Source organism: Mytilus trossulus, chromosome 3 (assembly GCF_036588685.1).
Source record: "Mytilus trossulus isolate FHL-02 chromosome 3, PNRI_Mtr1.1.1.hap1, whole genome shotgun sequence".
NCBI lineage: Eukaryota > Metazoa > Mollusca > Bivalvia > Mytilida > Mytilidae > Mytilus > Mytilus trossulus.
The window spans coordinates 61,581,150-61,598,543 of record NC_086375.1 but is presented as its reverse complement, the minus strand read 5'-3'; the positions used below and the strand labels follow the sequence as shown (position 1 = coordinate 61,598,543).

The 17,394-nt window shown below is 33.5% G+C and overlaps 1 protein-coding gene across 5 annotated transcripts in view; it reads left to right on the top strand.

Annotated features, from left to right (window-relative positions):
- The window catches only part of LOC134712032 (zinc finger protein 33B-like), a 19,748-nt gene extending 2,354 nt beyond the window's left edge, over nt 1-17,394 (top strand). For 4 of the 5 annotated variants that reach the window (XM_063573139.1, XM_063573142.1, XM_063573137.1 and 1 more), the window contains exon 2: nt 13,200-17,394. In XM_063573139.1, coding sequence (XP_063429209.1) covers nt 13,214-16,141 — 2,928 coding nt within the window. In that variant the 5' untranslated portion in view covers nt 13,200-13,213 and the 3' untranslated portion in view covers nt 16,142-17,394. Of the gene's footprint in view, nt 1-9,906; nt 10,065-13,199 lie in introns of those variants that run through there. The other variant, XM_063573138.1, reaches the window with a different exon arrangement.

Below are 17,394 nucleotides of genomic sequence, written 5' to 3'. Positions count from 1 at the left end.
CCACTTGTTTCAATAACCACTTCATAAATCATTAAAGGATATTTATGACATGTCATGTCTTAAAATATTCTACAACTCTTTGTAAATCAAAAGATAATCTTTGCCATAGTAAAACATTTTTTTGTGTTCTTTTTTCGGTAATGCAAATACAAAATAAATGTACTATGATTTTTAAATATTCAATACAGTTATTGAGAGTATATTCAAATAATACAAAACTCTTTGTTTGCTTTTTACGAATTGAGGTAAAAATATAGGTCGGGCAACCGTTGATGTAATAATTGTTACCAAAACATACATTTGAGAGAGAATTTGAGTAAATCACGATAATTATTTCCATTAAATACTACGCAATAAATTTGATCAGTGTATTATAGGATAAAGGAAACGTGATTGTACTATTATAACACTATACGGCTTTTAAGTTAATAGTGATTTTTTAAAATCAAACCATGTGCTGTAAATAGAACGTTTTTTTTTATTTATTGCACAAAGATCACACGGAGACAACGACAACTGACAAGGTCCAGAAGGGGTGAAACTTTTAATAGCTTTATGATACTGAACCCTGTCATTAATGGGTATAACACCACTTACTTACTATTTATAGTCAGTGTGGAAACTCCAATGATACCGCGAAGAACACAACAGGTTTGATCCAACTAACATAAATACGACATTCTTATTTAGAAATGTCATGCATTGAAAAGGGTGTGATATGAAGCACTATCTGTAAATGAGACAACAATATCATGGAACAACGTTAACTATTTTAGAATATGAATACCAATTGATGAAACAATTACGGAGAATAGCTTTGGATAAAATTAAAAATAAAAAGGCCAGCTTTGACCAAAAGTTGTTAATTGAAACTAACTTACATTCGGAGACAAAGTATTTTAAATAAAAATTATCCGCAATTAAGAATTTAAGATATGAATAATTTATTTGTAACTATACAAAACTCTCATAACGAACATGTGGCATCCGCTATCCAAAGGAATTAACGACGTAACGCTTCACAAGCATAATTAATCGATAACCTTATAACAGCCATGATACATTTCTTTTTGAATCAATATTATTTATAGAATTATGAAATAGAGTTATATACCAACAGTAGACCGCATACATGCTTATAATGATAATAAAATACATGTTGTCTTATACTATTGGTAACCAGATGTCCATCAAAATTGATGAAAAGTAAGCAAGCCAATTTTTTTTAACTTAGACTCTAGTAATATTAGGGATTGTTAGATTCACAGTGACTGCAGGTATTATCAGTTCCAAACTACGCGAAAGAATTTCCAGTTTCAAAGCACTTCTAGTGGAAGTTAGTTCCCAAATGCGTGTAGGGATGTTCGTTTCCAAATGCATAAAGAGATTATTAAGTTCCCAAGAGCGCACAAAGATTATAAATTCCATGGTACGTGAAAGGAGAGTGTTTCTCTAAGTAAAGCAATTGTTAGTTCATACGTGCTTGTAGGTATTGTTAATTCCTATGAGCCTATTTGGTTTTTTTTTATTTCCTGCGTGTCGTTAGAGATTGTTAGTTTCAAAGGGACTGTGATGATGATGAATAAATATGTTTAGCGTTCATTATCACTGAACTAGTATATATTTGTTTAGGGGCAGCTGAATCACGCCTCCGGGTGCGGGAATTTCTCGCTACATTGAAGACCTGTTGGTGACCTTCTGCTGTTGTTTTTTTCTATGGTCGAGTTGTTGTCTCTTTGACACATTCCCCATTTCCATTCTCAATTTTATGTTTAAACTAAAGGGACTGTAGAGCTTGCTAATTTGCAAGGGTGTACGGGTTGTTAGTTCCAAAGTCCCTGTAGGATAAGTGCATTAGGAATTGTAAGTTTCAACTTTCTATTTGAGATTGTTAGCTCACAAGTTCCAATAAGAACTGTTAGCTCACAAGTTCCAGGAGGATTGTTCGTTTCCAAGATAGTGAAATGCCATAATCACATGGCAATATCAAATAACGAATCGAATAAAAACGAATGGACAATGGATAATCAGTTCACAAGTGGCTGTAGGAATAGTTAGTTTCTAAATGCGCATATGGATTGTCAGTTCACAAGTGGCTGCAGGAATAGTAAGTTTCTACGTTTGGATAGGGATTATCAGTTTACAAGTGGCTGTAGGAATAGTTAGTATCTAAGTGCACATAGGGATTATCAGTTCACAAGTGGCTGTGGGAATAGTAAGCTTCTAAGGTACGCATAGGGATTGTCAGTTCACAAGTGGCTGTAGGAATAGTTATTTTCTAAGTATGCATAGGGATTGTCAGTTCACAAATGACTGTAGGAAAAGTTAGTATCGAAGTGCGCATAGGGATTCTCAGTTCACAAGGGGCTGTGGGAATAGTAAGCTTCTTAGTGCGCATAGGGATTGTCAGTTCACAAGTGGCTGTAGGAATACTAGTAGTAAGTTTCTAAATACGCATAGGGATTGTCAGTTTACAAGTGGCTTTAAGAATAGGTAGTTTCTAAGTGCGCACAGGGTGGCTGTAGGGATAGTTAGTTTCTAAGTGTGTATAGGGATTGTCAGTTCACAAGTGGCTGTAGGAATTGTAAGTTTCCATGTGCGCATAGGGATTGTCAGTTCACAAGTGGCTGTATGAATAGTTAGTTTCTAAGTGTGCATAGGGATTGTCAGTTCACAAGTGGCTATATGAATATGTAGTTTCTAAGCGCGCACAGGGTGGCTGTAGGAATAGTTAGTTTCTAAGTGCGCATAGGAATTGTCAGTTCACAAGTGGCTGTAGGAATAGTAAGTTTCCATGTGCGCATGGGGATTGTCAGTTCACAAGTGGCTGTAAGATTTCTTTGTTTCTAAGTGCGCATAGGGATTGTCAGTTCACAAGTGGCTGTGGGAATAGTAAGTTTCAAAGTGCGTATAGGGATTGTCAGTTCACAAGTGGCTGTAGGAAAAGTTATTTTCTAAGTGCGCATATGGATTGTCAGTTCACAAGTGGCTGTGGGAATTGTAAGCTTCTAAGGTACGCATAGAGATTGTCAGTTCACAAGTGGCTGTAGGAATAGTTAGTTTCTAAGTGCGCAAAGGGATTGTCAGTTCATAAGTGGCTGTAGGAAAAGTAAGTTTCTAAGTGCGTATAGGGATTTTCAGTACACAAGTGGCTCTAGGAAAAGTAAGTTTCCATCTGCGCATGGGATTGTCAGTTCACAAGTGGCTGTGGGAATAGTAAGTTTCTAAGTGCGTATAGGGATTGTCAGTTCATAAGTGGCTGTAGGAATAGTTAGTATCTAAGTGCACATATAGATTGTCAGTTGACAAGGGGCTGTGGGAATAGTAAGATTCTTAGTGCGCATAGGGATTGTCAGTTCACAATTGGCTGTAGGAAAAGTAACTTTCTAAATACGCATAGGGATTGTCAGTTCACAAGTGGCTTTAGGAATAGGAAGTTTCTAAGTGCGCACAGGGTGGCTGTAGGGATAGTTAGTTTCTAAGTGTGCATAGGGATTGTCAGTTCACAAGTGGCTGTAGGAATAGTAAGTTTCCATGTGCGCATAGGGATTGTCAGTTCACAAGTGGCTGTAGGAATAGTTAGTTTCTAAGTGCGCATAGGGATTGTCAGTTAACAAGTGGCTATAGGAATAGGTAGTTTCTAAGTGCGCACAGGGTGGCTGTAGGAATAGTTAGTTTCTAAGTGCCCATAGGAATTGTCAGTTCACAAGTGGCTGTAGGAATAGTAAGTTTCCATGTGCGCATGGGGATTGTTAGTTCACAAGTGGCTGTAAGATTTCTTTGTTTCTAAGTGCGCATAGGGATTGTCAGTTCACAAGTGGCTGTAGGAATAGTAAGTTTCAAAGTGCGTATAGGGATTGTCAGTTCACAAGTGGCTGTAGGAATATTTAATTTCTAAGTGCGCATAGGGATTGTCAGTTCACAAGTGGCTGTGGGAATAGTAAGTTTCTTAGTGCGTATAGGGATTGTCAGTTCACAAGTGGCTGTAGGAATAGTTAGTTTCTAAGTGCGCATAGGGATTGTCAGTTCACAAGTAGCTATAGGAATAGTTAGTTTCTAAGTGCGCATCGGGATTGTCAGTTCACAAGTGGCTTTAGGAAAAGTTAGTTTCTAAGTGCGTATAGGGATTTTCAGTACACGAGTGGCTGTAGGAATAGTAAGTTTCCATGTTCGCATGGGATTGTCAGTTCACAAGTGGCTGTGGGAATAGTAAGTTTCTAAGTGCGTATAGGGATTGTCAGTTCACAAGTGGCTGTAGGAATAGTTAGTTTCTAAGTGCGCATAGGGATTGTCAGTTCACAAGTGGCTGTATGAATAGTAAGTTTCTAAGTGTGCATAGGGATTGTCAGTTCACAAGTGGTTGTAGGAATAGTTAGTATCTAAGTGCGCATATAGATTGTTAGTTCACAAGGGGCTGTGGGAATAGTAAGCTTCTAAGTGCGCATAGGGATTGTCAGTTCACAAGTGGCTGTGGGAAATAGTTTTTTCTATGTGCGCATAGGGATTGTCAGTTCACAAGTGGCTGTGGGAATAGTAAGTTTCTAAGTGCGTATAGGGATTGTCAGTTCACAAGTGGTTGTAGGAATAGTTAGTTCAAATGTGCGTGTATAGATTGTTTGTTTGTTTGTTTCCAAGTGGCTGTTGGGATTGCTAGCTTCCAAGCTAATGCCAGTGAGACAACTATAGGGAACTAAATGTCACGGCTACACGGCATCACAGCAACGAGCATACTACATACCTTTAATAAGCTACTAAAGACCCCCCAAATAACAAAACGTTTAAGAATTCCAATCACAAAACAACTATGTGTGTACAAAAGAACATATTGTTGATCTGTTGAAACAGCTTAGCATAAGAACAAGCTGTGATAATCAGTTGATAAAGGCTTAAAGAATGTTATCACTATTTTTGGTCAAAAGTAAATAAAAGACGAATAGAATATATTTTTATAATTTTTATCTGAAAATATACCAATTGATATTTGTGTTTAACTAAATCAAATACTTTACTTTATACCGTTTTTTAACTGCTGATGTTGTTTTACACATTTTACATTATAATGATATGTAGAGGTTTTCATGATGGTTTATACCATTCATGATAGGTCATCTCCCATACAATATACATGAATCAATAGAAGTGAAGATATTCAATATATAATGTAGCAATATGTTATTGTGACACCTGTATTACTTACATGTTTGTCATAAGTATATAAGTCTGTTGTTTTACAAATGGAAACTATTCATTGTAAGTATTCATTTAATGTATTTTATGTACAACCTTTTCTTGCATTGTATTGCAAGAAATAACAGCTTTATCTGAATCAAATGGACTGCTTGTGGATTCCGATCCTTATATAATCGATGCGGGTTCCGTTGGTTTTGAAATGACTGTATCAATCTTGTCCTTGACAATTGTGTTTTCTATTATACTGATTCGAAATGTGAAATAAGTGTTTTTCATTATTGCTTTGTATATCTGTGCATCTACCAACTAAGATTGAATCTTACAGTAAGAACACGATTTGATAAGAAACTTTTGGTGTTGGTACCTGTCTTCTGTGAATTTAAAGCAACACCAAAAGTTTCTTATCAAATCGTTTTCTTACTGTAAGATTCTATTACGTGTGTTTGTTTTGTATCATTTAATACAAATAACTTAAAAATAATGACATCAAGTGCGGTTGCAACTCAGACAACTGTCCACAAGATCCCATATAACGCAAATGTAAGCAACTATGATGGCCAGTATAAAGACTGCCTAACTGCCTACAACATTGAACAAAACAACTACTAGTATGTAGGCAACTATAAAGACTGACTAGCTGCCTTCACCATTGAACGAACAAAAAAACTATGTAGGCAACTATACATACTGACTAACTGCCCGCAACATTATACAAAACCTCTACTGTATGGTAAGCGTTAAAAGAAACCGACAAGCGAAATGAAAAATTGTCATCGAGAAAACCAATGTGTACATGTAAATGTATAACAAAATTAAATTCGCAGAGCTTTCAAAGTTAGCCATATGTGTCGGATTGCAGCTCTTTAATATACTCTGGTCCATACGCCTCCTTCTTCAGACTATTTGTGAAACTCGTGAGAAAAAACCTTTCCATTTCTCTATATGTTAAATCGAGTAAACAAATGTATGCTATACAAAGATAGAAAAATAAGAAGATAAGGTACGAGACAAAACCAATATAATTGTTATGTGTTACATAAACAGGTGTCGACAGTCAAGGAAAATATAAGATAAGCTGTTTATGACAGCTGTAAGAATTATTTTACTGTAATATTTCAATTCATCATTTTGTGATTAACGAAAAGCTATATAAGTTTTCTCGTTTGCATCGTTTTTCATTTAAGGATGTATTCTTCTGACTTTTAAGTCTCATTCATTCTCGTTGAAATCTCGTTCTTGAATAACTTCCAAAACATTTGATACAAGTGGAAAATATCAATGAATTTTTAAAATATTATAATCAAACATAAATCTGTGAAAAAATTGCGTATTTACAATGAATAGTCTTTGAGTAATCTAGTTTTAAAATTTTATGACCAATCAAGTCAGTATTTTTAGCCAAAATTCTGAGAAAAGGGGTGAGGGATACAAAAAAATGATTTTACAAGAAACATGTACATCCCATATCATTTTGGTCTTTTCAAATTTCTTATTTGTATTGTAGTCCTGTAATATTTTGTTTTCATTTCAATGTTATATTTAACTGTGCCATTAAAGTGCGAGGTTTGGCATGCCTTAAAACCAGGTTCAACCCACCACTTTTATTCCCCTTTAAAAGTGTCCTGTACCAAGTCAGGAAGATGGCCATTGTTATAATATTGTTCGTTTCTGTGTGTGTGTTGCATTTTAACGTTGAGTCGTTTCTGTTTTCTCTTATTTTTGAGATAAGATGTGGCACGGTACTTGTCTATCCCATATTCATGTATTTGGTTTTGATGTTATATTTGTTATTCTCGTGGTGTATTGTCTGTTGCTTGGTCCGTTTCTGTGTGCTGTTGCGTTTCGGTGTTGTGTCGTTGTTCTCCTCTTATATTTAATGCGTTTCCCTCGGTTTTGGTTTGTTACCCCGATTTTGGTTTTTGTCCATGGATTTATGAGTTTTGAACAGCGGTATACTACTGTTGCCTTTATTTAGATATGTATATTTTCAATCATTTATAACAAAAAAGTTGAAACAATATGCATTTTGTTCTTAAAACTGAGGAAAATTACAAAAATACAAAATTGACAGCATGGTAAATTTTACACAAAAAAGCATCAAAATATGATAAAACTTTCTTATATCAACACCTACCTATAGTTTTTGTAAGTAAAATTTATTCAGATTGGTCCACTTCATCTTTATAGAAAGTATGAAAAAAAGTTTAATTGTAGAACTGTGATTTTTTTCACGATAATAACCCAAAAATAGGTAAAAATCGATGAAAAATGGGAAAATCATCAAAATTGGGCATTTTCAAAGGGCCATAGCAAAAAAAGAAGTGCACCACCATATGATTTTTTCTTCACCAATTATTTTGTTACAGTCTTATTAACCAAAAAAAAACAGGACTGGTTAAAAAAAAAAGTTTAATTCTAGAAATGTTTGGCTCCTCAGAGGTGTACATCCTTAAGAAATAATTAATGCAAGCTATACTTTATTGTAGTTTTAATATGGGTAGGCATTATATTTGGGATTATTTTTTCTCAAGCGATAGTGAGGGCTAAAATAACACGAATATCATGCCTACCCATGTTAAAACTACAATTAAGTATAGCTTGCATCAATGATTTCGATTCTGAATAGGACAGTTAAGGTAATTTTCATGCCCGATAAGTATAAGTGTAAAAGCTTTTGTGAAGGCTCTTCCATGAACCTCCCTTTTTTGTTTGAAAAGAAGCAATGACACAATTGAGGCATTCCCGTAAACTAATTCCCTCGAGTGTGTCTCAGTGGCACTCACCATATCTTCCTACTTCTATATATGTAAACAGGGGAGATTTTGAAGAAAAACAGTTATCACAATATTTTTTTCGTTTAATAACACTATTAACGGTACCAATTTTACTGCACCAATTACGTATTTTAAAAAATAAACACGTCTAGGGATGCTCAAAGCAAAAAATATATAAAAATCAAAAACTTATCAAATTCAAATTCATTTGGCAAAATAAAAAATAAAAAAGCTTAAAATTATATTTTCAGGTGCTATAAAATATCTCAGTCGCTTTATGTGAAAACAGGGATACCATAAAATTTGAATGACGTTACTATTTATAATATCCCAAGTATTTAAAATGACAGGAGAGCTTAATATTTGCATTTGATACTTATATAGTAAACTAAATATCTTCCATGAAAAATTGAAGCCATATCAATTATAAAGATGAGCTTATATGACTATATATATATCGGTAGATGATTACCAATGGTTGGATCAATAGTACAGTGATACTAAAATCAAATACTTTACTGGCGTTTTAAAAAATTGTCAAAATTGAATTAATATTTGGGCTGACACATTACAAGTACATTGTATCATATCCACATTAATATTTGGTTAGAATAAACTTTTCCATCTTTTTGATTTTATCTTTCACATATGTTGACGGAAAACACTTTTTTTCTTTCTTTTTAAGTCTTTTTTTAATGTATTATGTGTTTAGAGTTAACAGGTTGAATTTCTCGTTCATTGAAACTGCTTTGTCATTTAGGCGTTTTGGTTATACCACCCATTTTATCAACATAATTCCTCTCTCGCACCTAATTTCTTTCTTGTTCAACAAAATATCCGAGGTTTTGTGGTCATAAAACCTTACAAACAAAATCAATCTCACGCACAACTGATTACCTTTTGAATGTTTTTTTTTAATAAACTGCCTTCACCTTAGACTTCATTTTCAAAGTTTACTGTGCAGTTAAAAAGCAATTAGATATGGCAAAAATTTAAAAAGAGTGATCTGGTTTCACAATAACTAGCTTGAACAATATTTCGATCATTTTCTATTTATTTTTAAAGTTGTTAAAAAATGTTTAAAACGTTGTTCAAGTGCTATTGTCCTTTTGTAAGTTTGACTGAAACACCTTTCGTTCATTGTTAGAAAAACAAATATTCGCCTAGTTAAGATTCAATAAAAGAGGATAGTTTTAACCAGTTATACTGAATAGTGAAGAATTTCACATACAGTGGGATAATTTGAAAAAAAACTCCTGCAAGATAATTTTGGACATTTATTTTTTTTTCAAATGGAACATTCCTCATTCTTTATTTTTTTGTTGAATCCAAGAAATTGGTGAAATAGAAGAAAAAAAATGAAGTGTCTTTGTCTCTTTGCTATACATCGTCTTCAGGCCTTATTGTTTTCCTTTATAACGCATGGCAAATCAGCAACCACAGTAAACTATATATCCCATACTCAGAAACTTACTATTGTATAGTACGGACAACTTATCAATAGCACTTATCATCAATAATGGGTGCTGATACCAAGACCGAAACTCACCTAAAGGAACTAACTGGGCAAAAAATAACTATTTGCGTTCCTAATTTCAAAAATTCATTAAGAAATTTTGTTTTAAACAATCTCAGTGCCATAATATCTGTTCCTGTAGGAATACTGCTCCCTACCAATAAAAATATTGTTACAGATTATGGCTTCCATTTATATAATTACTACTTCAAAGCAACTTATATTCTTCGACGTTCTAATCAAAGCAACCTTGGTCGCATACATTGGTTCAAGTACACCAATGTTTACTTCAAATAAAACAAAGGTAGTATTGTTCAACGATGCGTAAAAAGCCGTACTACCCGAGTGTTCAAAAGAAACCTTTGACGTGACATCGTAATATGATAATCAATAGAAGGATTTAATAATACAATCAGTATGTTTATCTTCAAACATATAGTAAAATCTAAACCGTGTTCGATATGGTTCACTGGAATTTAACTTCATGAAATGCCATTTTTAAAATTATATTTCACCATAATTATGATTATACACTGTATGTGTTGTAAGGACTTTGAAAAAATTGTAACTAAAAATGCAGCCATGTAAGTACATGTAATATTTATTGAAAATATCGACAATAACATGAAGCGGAATTAATACTTTATAAACTTGTCTCTTCTCAATTCAATGGCGACCAGGAATTATAGATCATTCTGTTGTTCCAACACAATGAATCGACTTCTCGACTTGTGTTTCATAATGAAAGGCGTGTCTAAAAGGGTTTTCTTTTTTTCTAGAAAGAAGACTAATTGATTAATGTATAATACAACTTTGAAAAAGTAGAGTAACAAACAAAACCTGAATACGGTGCTTACAATTTTACAAAATTTTACAAATGTTATAAATGCGTTGGATATATATATATATGTATTGGAAATTAAACACATTTATTCTAAAATCAGTTATTGACATGATACGGGTAATGTTCTTCTCATATATTTTATGATTGTATGAAACTATGAAACTAAACCAATATCGGCAGGGATTGATTGTGCTTGATTTTCATATGATGAAAGCATATTCTTTTAATCAGTTTAGTTGATGTATCAGTGGCAGATCCAGATTTTTTCATAAGGGGGGGGGGGGGGGGGGGGGCTGATTGACCCGACCTAAGAGGCGTTCCGCTCCAGTAATGCTTCAGTGATTCCCTATATAATCAACCAAAGTCCCCCCCTGGATCCGCCTATGTGTATGGAACTGGCATGTCAATAAGTGCTAGAGGTCCTTTGTTAGTTTATTTATCATTGTCATTTAGTTAAGCTTCTAGGGCCTCTTCTGACATCGGAATTCTTTTTAAACTGAATTTTATTGTGCCTGTTGTTGTGTGAATGTTTATTATTCATAGGTAATTGGGAGGGTTGAGATATCCCAAAACATGTTTAACCCCGCCGCATTTTTGCGCCTGTCCCAAGTTATGATCCTTTGGCCTTTGTTGGTCTTGTATGTTGCTGGGTCTTTTTTTAGTTCAGTTATATATTTCGGAGTTCAGGTGGACATCCATTTTCCCTGAACTAGTACACTTTTTCGCGAGAGGCGAGTTAAAGCACTCTCCGGGGCCGAGTTAAAGACACATTTGTGGCCTTGGACTGTTTTCTGCATTTTGGTCAGGTTGTTGTCGTTTAATACATTCCCAATTTCCATTCTCAATGTTATGCAGATTACGAAAATCAATATGATCAAACAACTGAATGAACATAAGTACTCTAAGACGGTAAAAGTAAGAACATTGCTCGAACTAGAAATCGATCCGTGACGAGGTATCTTGCTACTCCATACCCCTATGTCACTTAATGAATGCCTAGATTGATGGTTATTTTTTATAGATGTAAACAATTCTCAACAAAATAACCAACCAACCATTAAACTTAACAGAGCAGGAGAGCAAACATAGTTTTAACCACATTTTACAAAGCTCGTCTTTTCGATTGCAGATTTAATTGCTGCAATATAAAATAAATATATTTACAGGGTATGTGTAGCTTAAACATTTCAAGTCAATAAAAACTAAGTAAAAAGTCAATAAAGGATAAGCTAAACGTACGGCAAAAGTCATTAGATGTAGTAAAAGTTTCGTTACGTTTGAAAGGGTAGGTTATTTACTGTGATATTAGTTTTTTTAGTTTAGTATTACGTGTATTAATAAGTACTGTATGGAACGATTGCTAGGTATACTTGCTCTGAGGGGCAGGGTTCATCTGACCATGAGCTTATTTTCAGGATTTCTTGCTGAACTTTTTTCAAGATTTCGCTGGTAGCTGTGTTGCTCTGGTGATATAAGTAATAAGAAAACAAAATTTAATGTATAACTGATGATAGTAAGATGTACCTGTGGTTTACGGAGAGTCTAGAACCCGCCCCTGTATGGAGCTACATTTATGATTAATTCGAACAATTTATGTAAGCAGTGTGTATAGTTGGGTTTTTTTCTGCACGGTTCAATGAATTTTCAAGTGTTGGTTGCAAAATTGTGGCCGTAAAAAGTCGTGTAAAGAATGTTAGTGTAATGATTGAGTAGTGGCCGGCATGTATTTATATAAAGCTAAGCAGATTCGTATTTATAATATAGCATCACAAATATTATTTTAAATATTATTTGAAAGATTTTAATAGATTAGTGGTCAATGACTTACCTTCGTATATTTCAAGTGTAAGTACTTATGTCAACCGATCTTTGACTTAAACCGGCAGTATTATATTTACCAGGACAGATTTATTTAAAAAATCTTTTATTTGTTGAAAATAAATGTTTTACCCGTTTTGTTTCTTACCATTCTCTTTTAGGGAACCAATTGAAAGCATCTATTAAATCAAAAATTGAACAACAATTCAAATGGAAATTATTAACCTGAAAAGAATGCATGTCGTTAAGAACTGAATTTGAAAGACAAAAACATTCTTACTAGTTTTAGCAATCTTTTAAAGTAGAAACGTTGGTTTGAAATATCCAGCTACTTTTGGTCAAATGTATTTCACAAGGTTCATTGTAGTGTGCCTATAGGAACTCTTTGTTGGTTCAATCTTCTGACTGTTGTGAACATTTCCCATCCATACTACAACAACTTAGGCGAAACAGTTTTCTTGAAAATCATCTGTTTAAACTACAATATTTTATGGTCAATTATAGAAACAGTCAGAACAAAAAATAGGTATGATCTAAAATTTGCCTTATTTCTAGGTAAAACTTAAAAATTATAGTTTATTGACATATACCACGATGGATCATAGCGAAAACAATACTACATAGAAAGTATGTCTATTTGTTGAATAGTCTGTCTGTAATTGATTACGATTATTTTTGGTTACAATTTATTTTCAAATATGTGTCTTACCAGTTAAATAAACGTTCCAATTTTTTTTAAATTATTTTCTAAAATCATTTAAATCATTAAATCAACCAAACATAGTTAATATAATATGAATGTTACTATCGTTATACATATTAAGAGAAATCAATTGTGATTTACAAACTAAATTGTAAACTTTTGTAACTTTTAGCTACATTAAAAATAATGGAAATGAGATAAATCTATGTCTACATATTTTGATATGGAACTAATAAAATCTTACCAATATGTTTACAATGGTTTTCTATAAACTATACCTGTCCGAAAAAAGATTGAATTTTAAACATTTAATTCATGTCATGTATATAATGACGTATCTGTTTTTATTTTCAGGTCTTCAGACAGCTATGAAAACAAAACTACAAGATTTGGACGAAAACACATTCAACGATTTAATAGCAAATAAACTTTGTAATGGTAATACAGACGAGGATTCTAAAACAAGTGATTTATCCGACACTGAACTCAAATCAAGAAACCACACAGACAAAAATATCAACGACAGTAATGAGGATATACCTGTTCTTGTGAAAGAAGAACCGTTTACACTTTCGGGTGGATCTGATATGAATTTAGATAGAATACAACCGAAACATTCCAAAACAATGTATAATCTTGATACATGTAAGGATAAAATAAAGAAACGATGTAGCTGTAAAGTTTGTCAATCAAAAGCAAACAGAATTAAAACAATCCATCGTGAAGAACAAGAACACGAAGAAACTACTGATTCCGATGACAGTTACCAAGAAACGGCCATGTTGCCGCCAAACTTCAAACGAATGATCAAATTTAACCCATCATCAAACAAATCTTTTAAATGTCATGTATGCAATAAAAAGTTTCGATCATATGACATTCTGATAAGACATTCTAGAACACATCCTTCAGAAAAGAATTACGAGTGTGCAAGATGTGGACAAAAGTTTTGGACAAAACATAATCTCAATGTTCACATTGAAACTATTCACAACAGTGGCCTCGTTATAAACACTTGTCAAATATGCAAATCAGAATTTCGATGGAAACATGAACTTCAAGAACATTTAAAAATACATGTTTTAGAAGAATCGGAATATATTTGTAATACATGCGGGAAAACCTTTGTAAATAACGTGTTTCTATTAGAACACATGAAGACACACGCAGAAAAGATTTTTCATCAGTGCCATGTTTGCGATGCCAGATTTCTGACGGAGAAATCATTACATACTCATATAAAAACTCATGAATCGAAGAATCCTTACACGTGTGTTGTTTGCGGAGAGGAATTTTTGTATGACAACCTTCTGGAGCAACATATTCTTACTCATATAGGGATATATCCTTACAAATGTAAAGCATGTGGGGCTGGATTTAACCACGAACGCCATTTAAAGGAACATGAGTCAACTCATAAAAGTGTGCAGCTAAATTCAAATTTGACTGGTCACGCACCTGCCATTCCGAAATGGCATGAATCTCAGAAATTCAGAAAACTTTGTTCTACTGGAAACAATTTGACGAAAACTTTGATTCGACATCAAGGTGCTGCACCATGCACGTGTACGATATGCAAACTAATATATAGGGGTGGTAAATCGTTTTCTAAACAGTATAATGATCACAAGGGAGGTCCTTATTCCTGTGGCATATGTGGCGAAGTTTTTCTGTGTAAAAATATTCTATCAGATCATGAACAAATACACTTGAATGATAATGCAAGTCATTTCAGGAAAAAAATCGGCAATTTTAAGGAATTGTCAGAAAGTGAAAATCGTCAAGTGTTTGAATGTGATCTTTGTTGTGACACGTTTAGAACCTTAACAGATCTTCAATCACATGTTCTCAGACATTCAGAGAGAGAAATGATAAACAAGTTTAGAAGGAAGAAAACTATATATGATTGTTCATTCTGCGGTGAGAAGTTTGCAACATTTAAACTTTTAAAGTGCCATCTTTTAATTCATTCAAATGTTACAACTTGTTGTTGTCAAGCATGTGGTAAATCTTTTTCTCAGCTAAAACAACTAGAAGAGCATGTGAGATTTGATCACATGACCAGTTCTACATGTGATACATCGGAATCCGAAAAGGATGGCATGGGATATAGTCCTGCACGTGATTCTTTAAGACCCGGATATCAATTTAATAAACCAGAATCTATGACAAACGATTTCGAAAAACCTACTTTTATTGGTGCTGATTTTTCTACAGAACATCAGTGTGATATATGCGATAAAAAGTTTGTAAAAGAAAAGGAATTAGAAGACCACATTTTAATACATTTTGAGAAAAATAAAATGTATGCACGTGATGTATCGAAGGAGATTGATAACAGAATGTCCGCATCGATAGGTAAATCACCTCGATATATCGAAGATACTACTCTGTTACAAGAACATGACAATGGAATGATACCAATAAAAAGAATTAAGCGAGACCCGGATGACGAAGGGTATGGCATTGAAACTAAAATTCCCCAAAACAGTGGTCATTTTATTGGTTCTCCTGTTCATGCTTTTGTTGATCAACAAACTGAACAACGAGATTTTGTTAAAAATTGTTCTTCAAATGAAAAAGATATGTTGATTTTATCTCCACATCCTTATGTAGAAAGTGATCCTTTTTCAACTCAAATTAAAAGTGTCGGTTCCTCAATTGAATCCAGTAGTGCTTTTAATTCACCCCGAGGCAGTTATAGTTATGCATTTTCACCTCGTGGTAAATTTTTAAGTGATACAGACAGTGGATATTCAGAGAAAATGAATATAGCTTTAAGTGACGTTGAAAGCGTGTATTCTCCTCTAGGTATAGATGTAAACAAAACATATACAGAAAAGGGCGGTTCTGTAAATACTACGGATACCACCATTTGTAATATCAAAACCGAGAGAGAAGATTACGATTTAGGTTCTACAAATTTAGTTAGCGATGTTAATAATTTTAATTTAGAATCAGATACAGACATTTTAGACAGTAAAATCGGTGTGTCCGCATATACACTAGCATCAAGTCAGACTAAATCCGCTGCATCATCGTGTACATTTTCACCAATTCAGACTAAAACCGCTGAGTCATCATGCACATTATCATCAAGTCAGCCTGAAACCGATGTGTCAGCATGTACATTATCATCAAGTCACTCTAAGTGCAATGCGACCAACGATCATGATATCATGCAATCATCCGACCACAAACAACGTGTTCCTTTCCTTTTTAACTATACAGAAAAGAAACTGAAGCAGCATCGTACAAGTACCGTCAATTTTCATTGGTTGGGGAAATTAAAGTAGATGTATAACTGTGGTTTCATTATTCTTGGGATATCAAATTTCGTGGATTTCATGGAAACGAGTGAGGTGAACCACATAGTTAAATTATCTACGAATGATCAATTTTTTCTATAGGCTTGTTGGTAAACTTTTGAAAAATTACGAAATCGAATATTCACGAAAATGTGAGCTTTCCTCAATCCACGAAAATTGGTACTCTTGAAAACAATTCAATCCACAGTATTAAATGTCCCGCCATGTCAAGCAATATGCGTGTTCTGTCTCTATTTGCGTATCCGTCCATTTACAAGTCCGTTTCATGTTAAAATATTTGATTTATGTTACTGATATACAGATACTAAGTAGTTTGGTATAGAGAGCACAATGCAACTACCCAAGAGAATCGTTTGCCAACATAGAAGTCTTTGTGTTTAATCTTGAATGCATAGTTCAATGCTTTACGACAGACGTATTAAATTTATCACAATTAAACTAGACTCAATTGTAAAATATAACTCTGATGGAGGGTTAATTCGATTTTATAGTTCAACGACTAAACTTTTTGTTGTCAGTCAACGACTCTTTTCACAAAATGCTTGCTATCAAATTTAGGTACATAGATTAAGAATGATATAACATTGATTCCAAAAATAAAATCTCAGGTTTAAGATTGAGAAAGAGATTTGATATCACAATGCAAATTCATCACAGAATATTTCAAGATTTATTGAATAACAAATGATTTTTAATGTTGGTATAGACAATACGTGTCGACTATCAGGTTTTCCGCATACTAGAATATCTATTTTATAAAAAAAAATATGTATGCCGCGATCGAGTTACGATTGCGGTTTTTGTTGAACCATGGAAGTGCACCATGCTAGTAAACCATGGAAGTGTTGAACACATCAGACGTAGTAATAACAGCTTTAGAAAAATTTCAAAAAATAAATTTTACAATATATTTTGAGGAAAACCCTGATCATGGATAAATCCGATTATAAATTTTTGTGTGGTTTTCGTTTTCGATGAATATTAACGGAATAGTATAACCTTGATATTAATTTTGTATTATTATATTTAAAAGTCAGTAGTTTGACATGAAATAGATGTGTAATACGTTTTTATGGCAATGAAAAGAAAAGCTTCATGGCGGGATATGGTGTACAAATCTATTCAAGTTTTAATAAGTTATTTTATAGTGGGACTAATTTGTGTTATATTTATTTTTACAAAGAGTGAAAAATTAAAAATGCAACGAATCTGTCAATCTT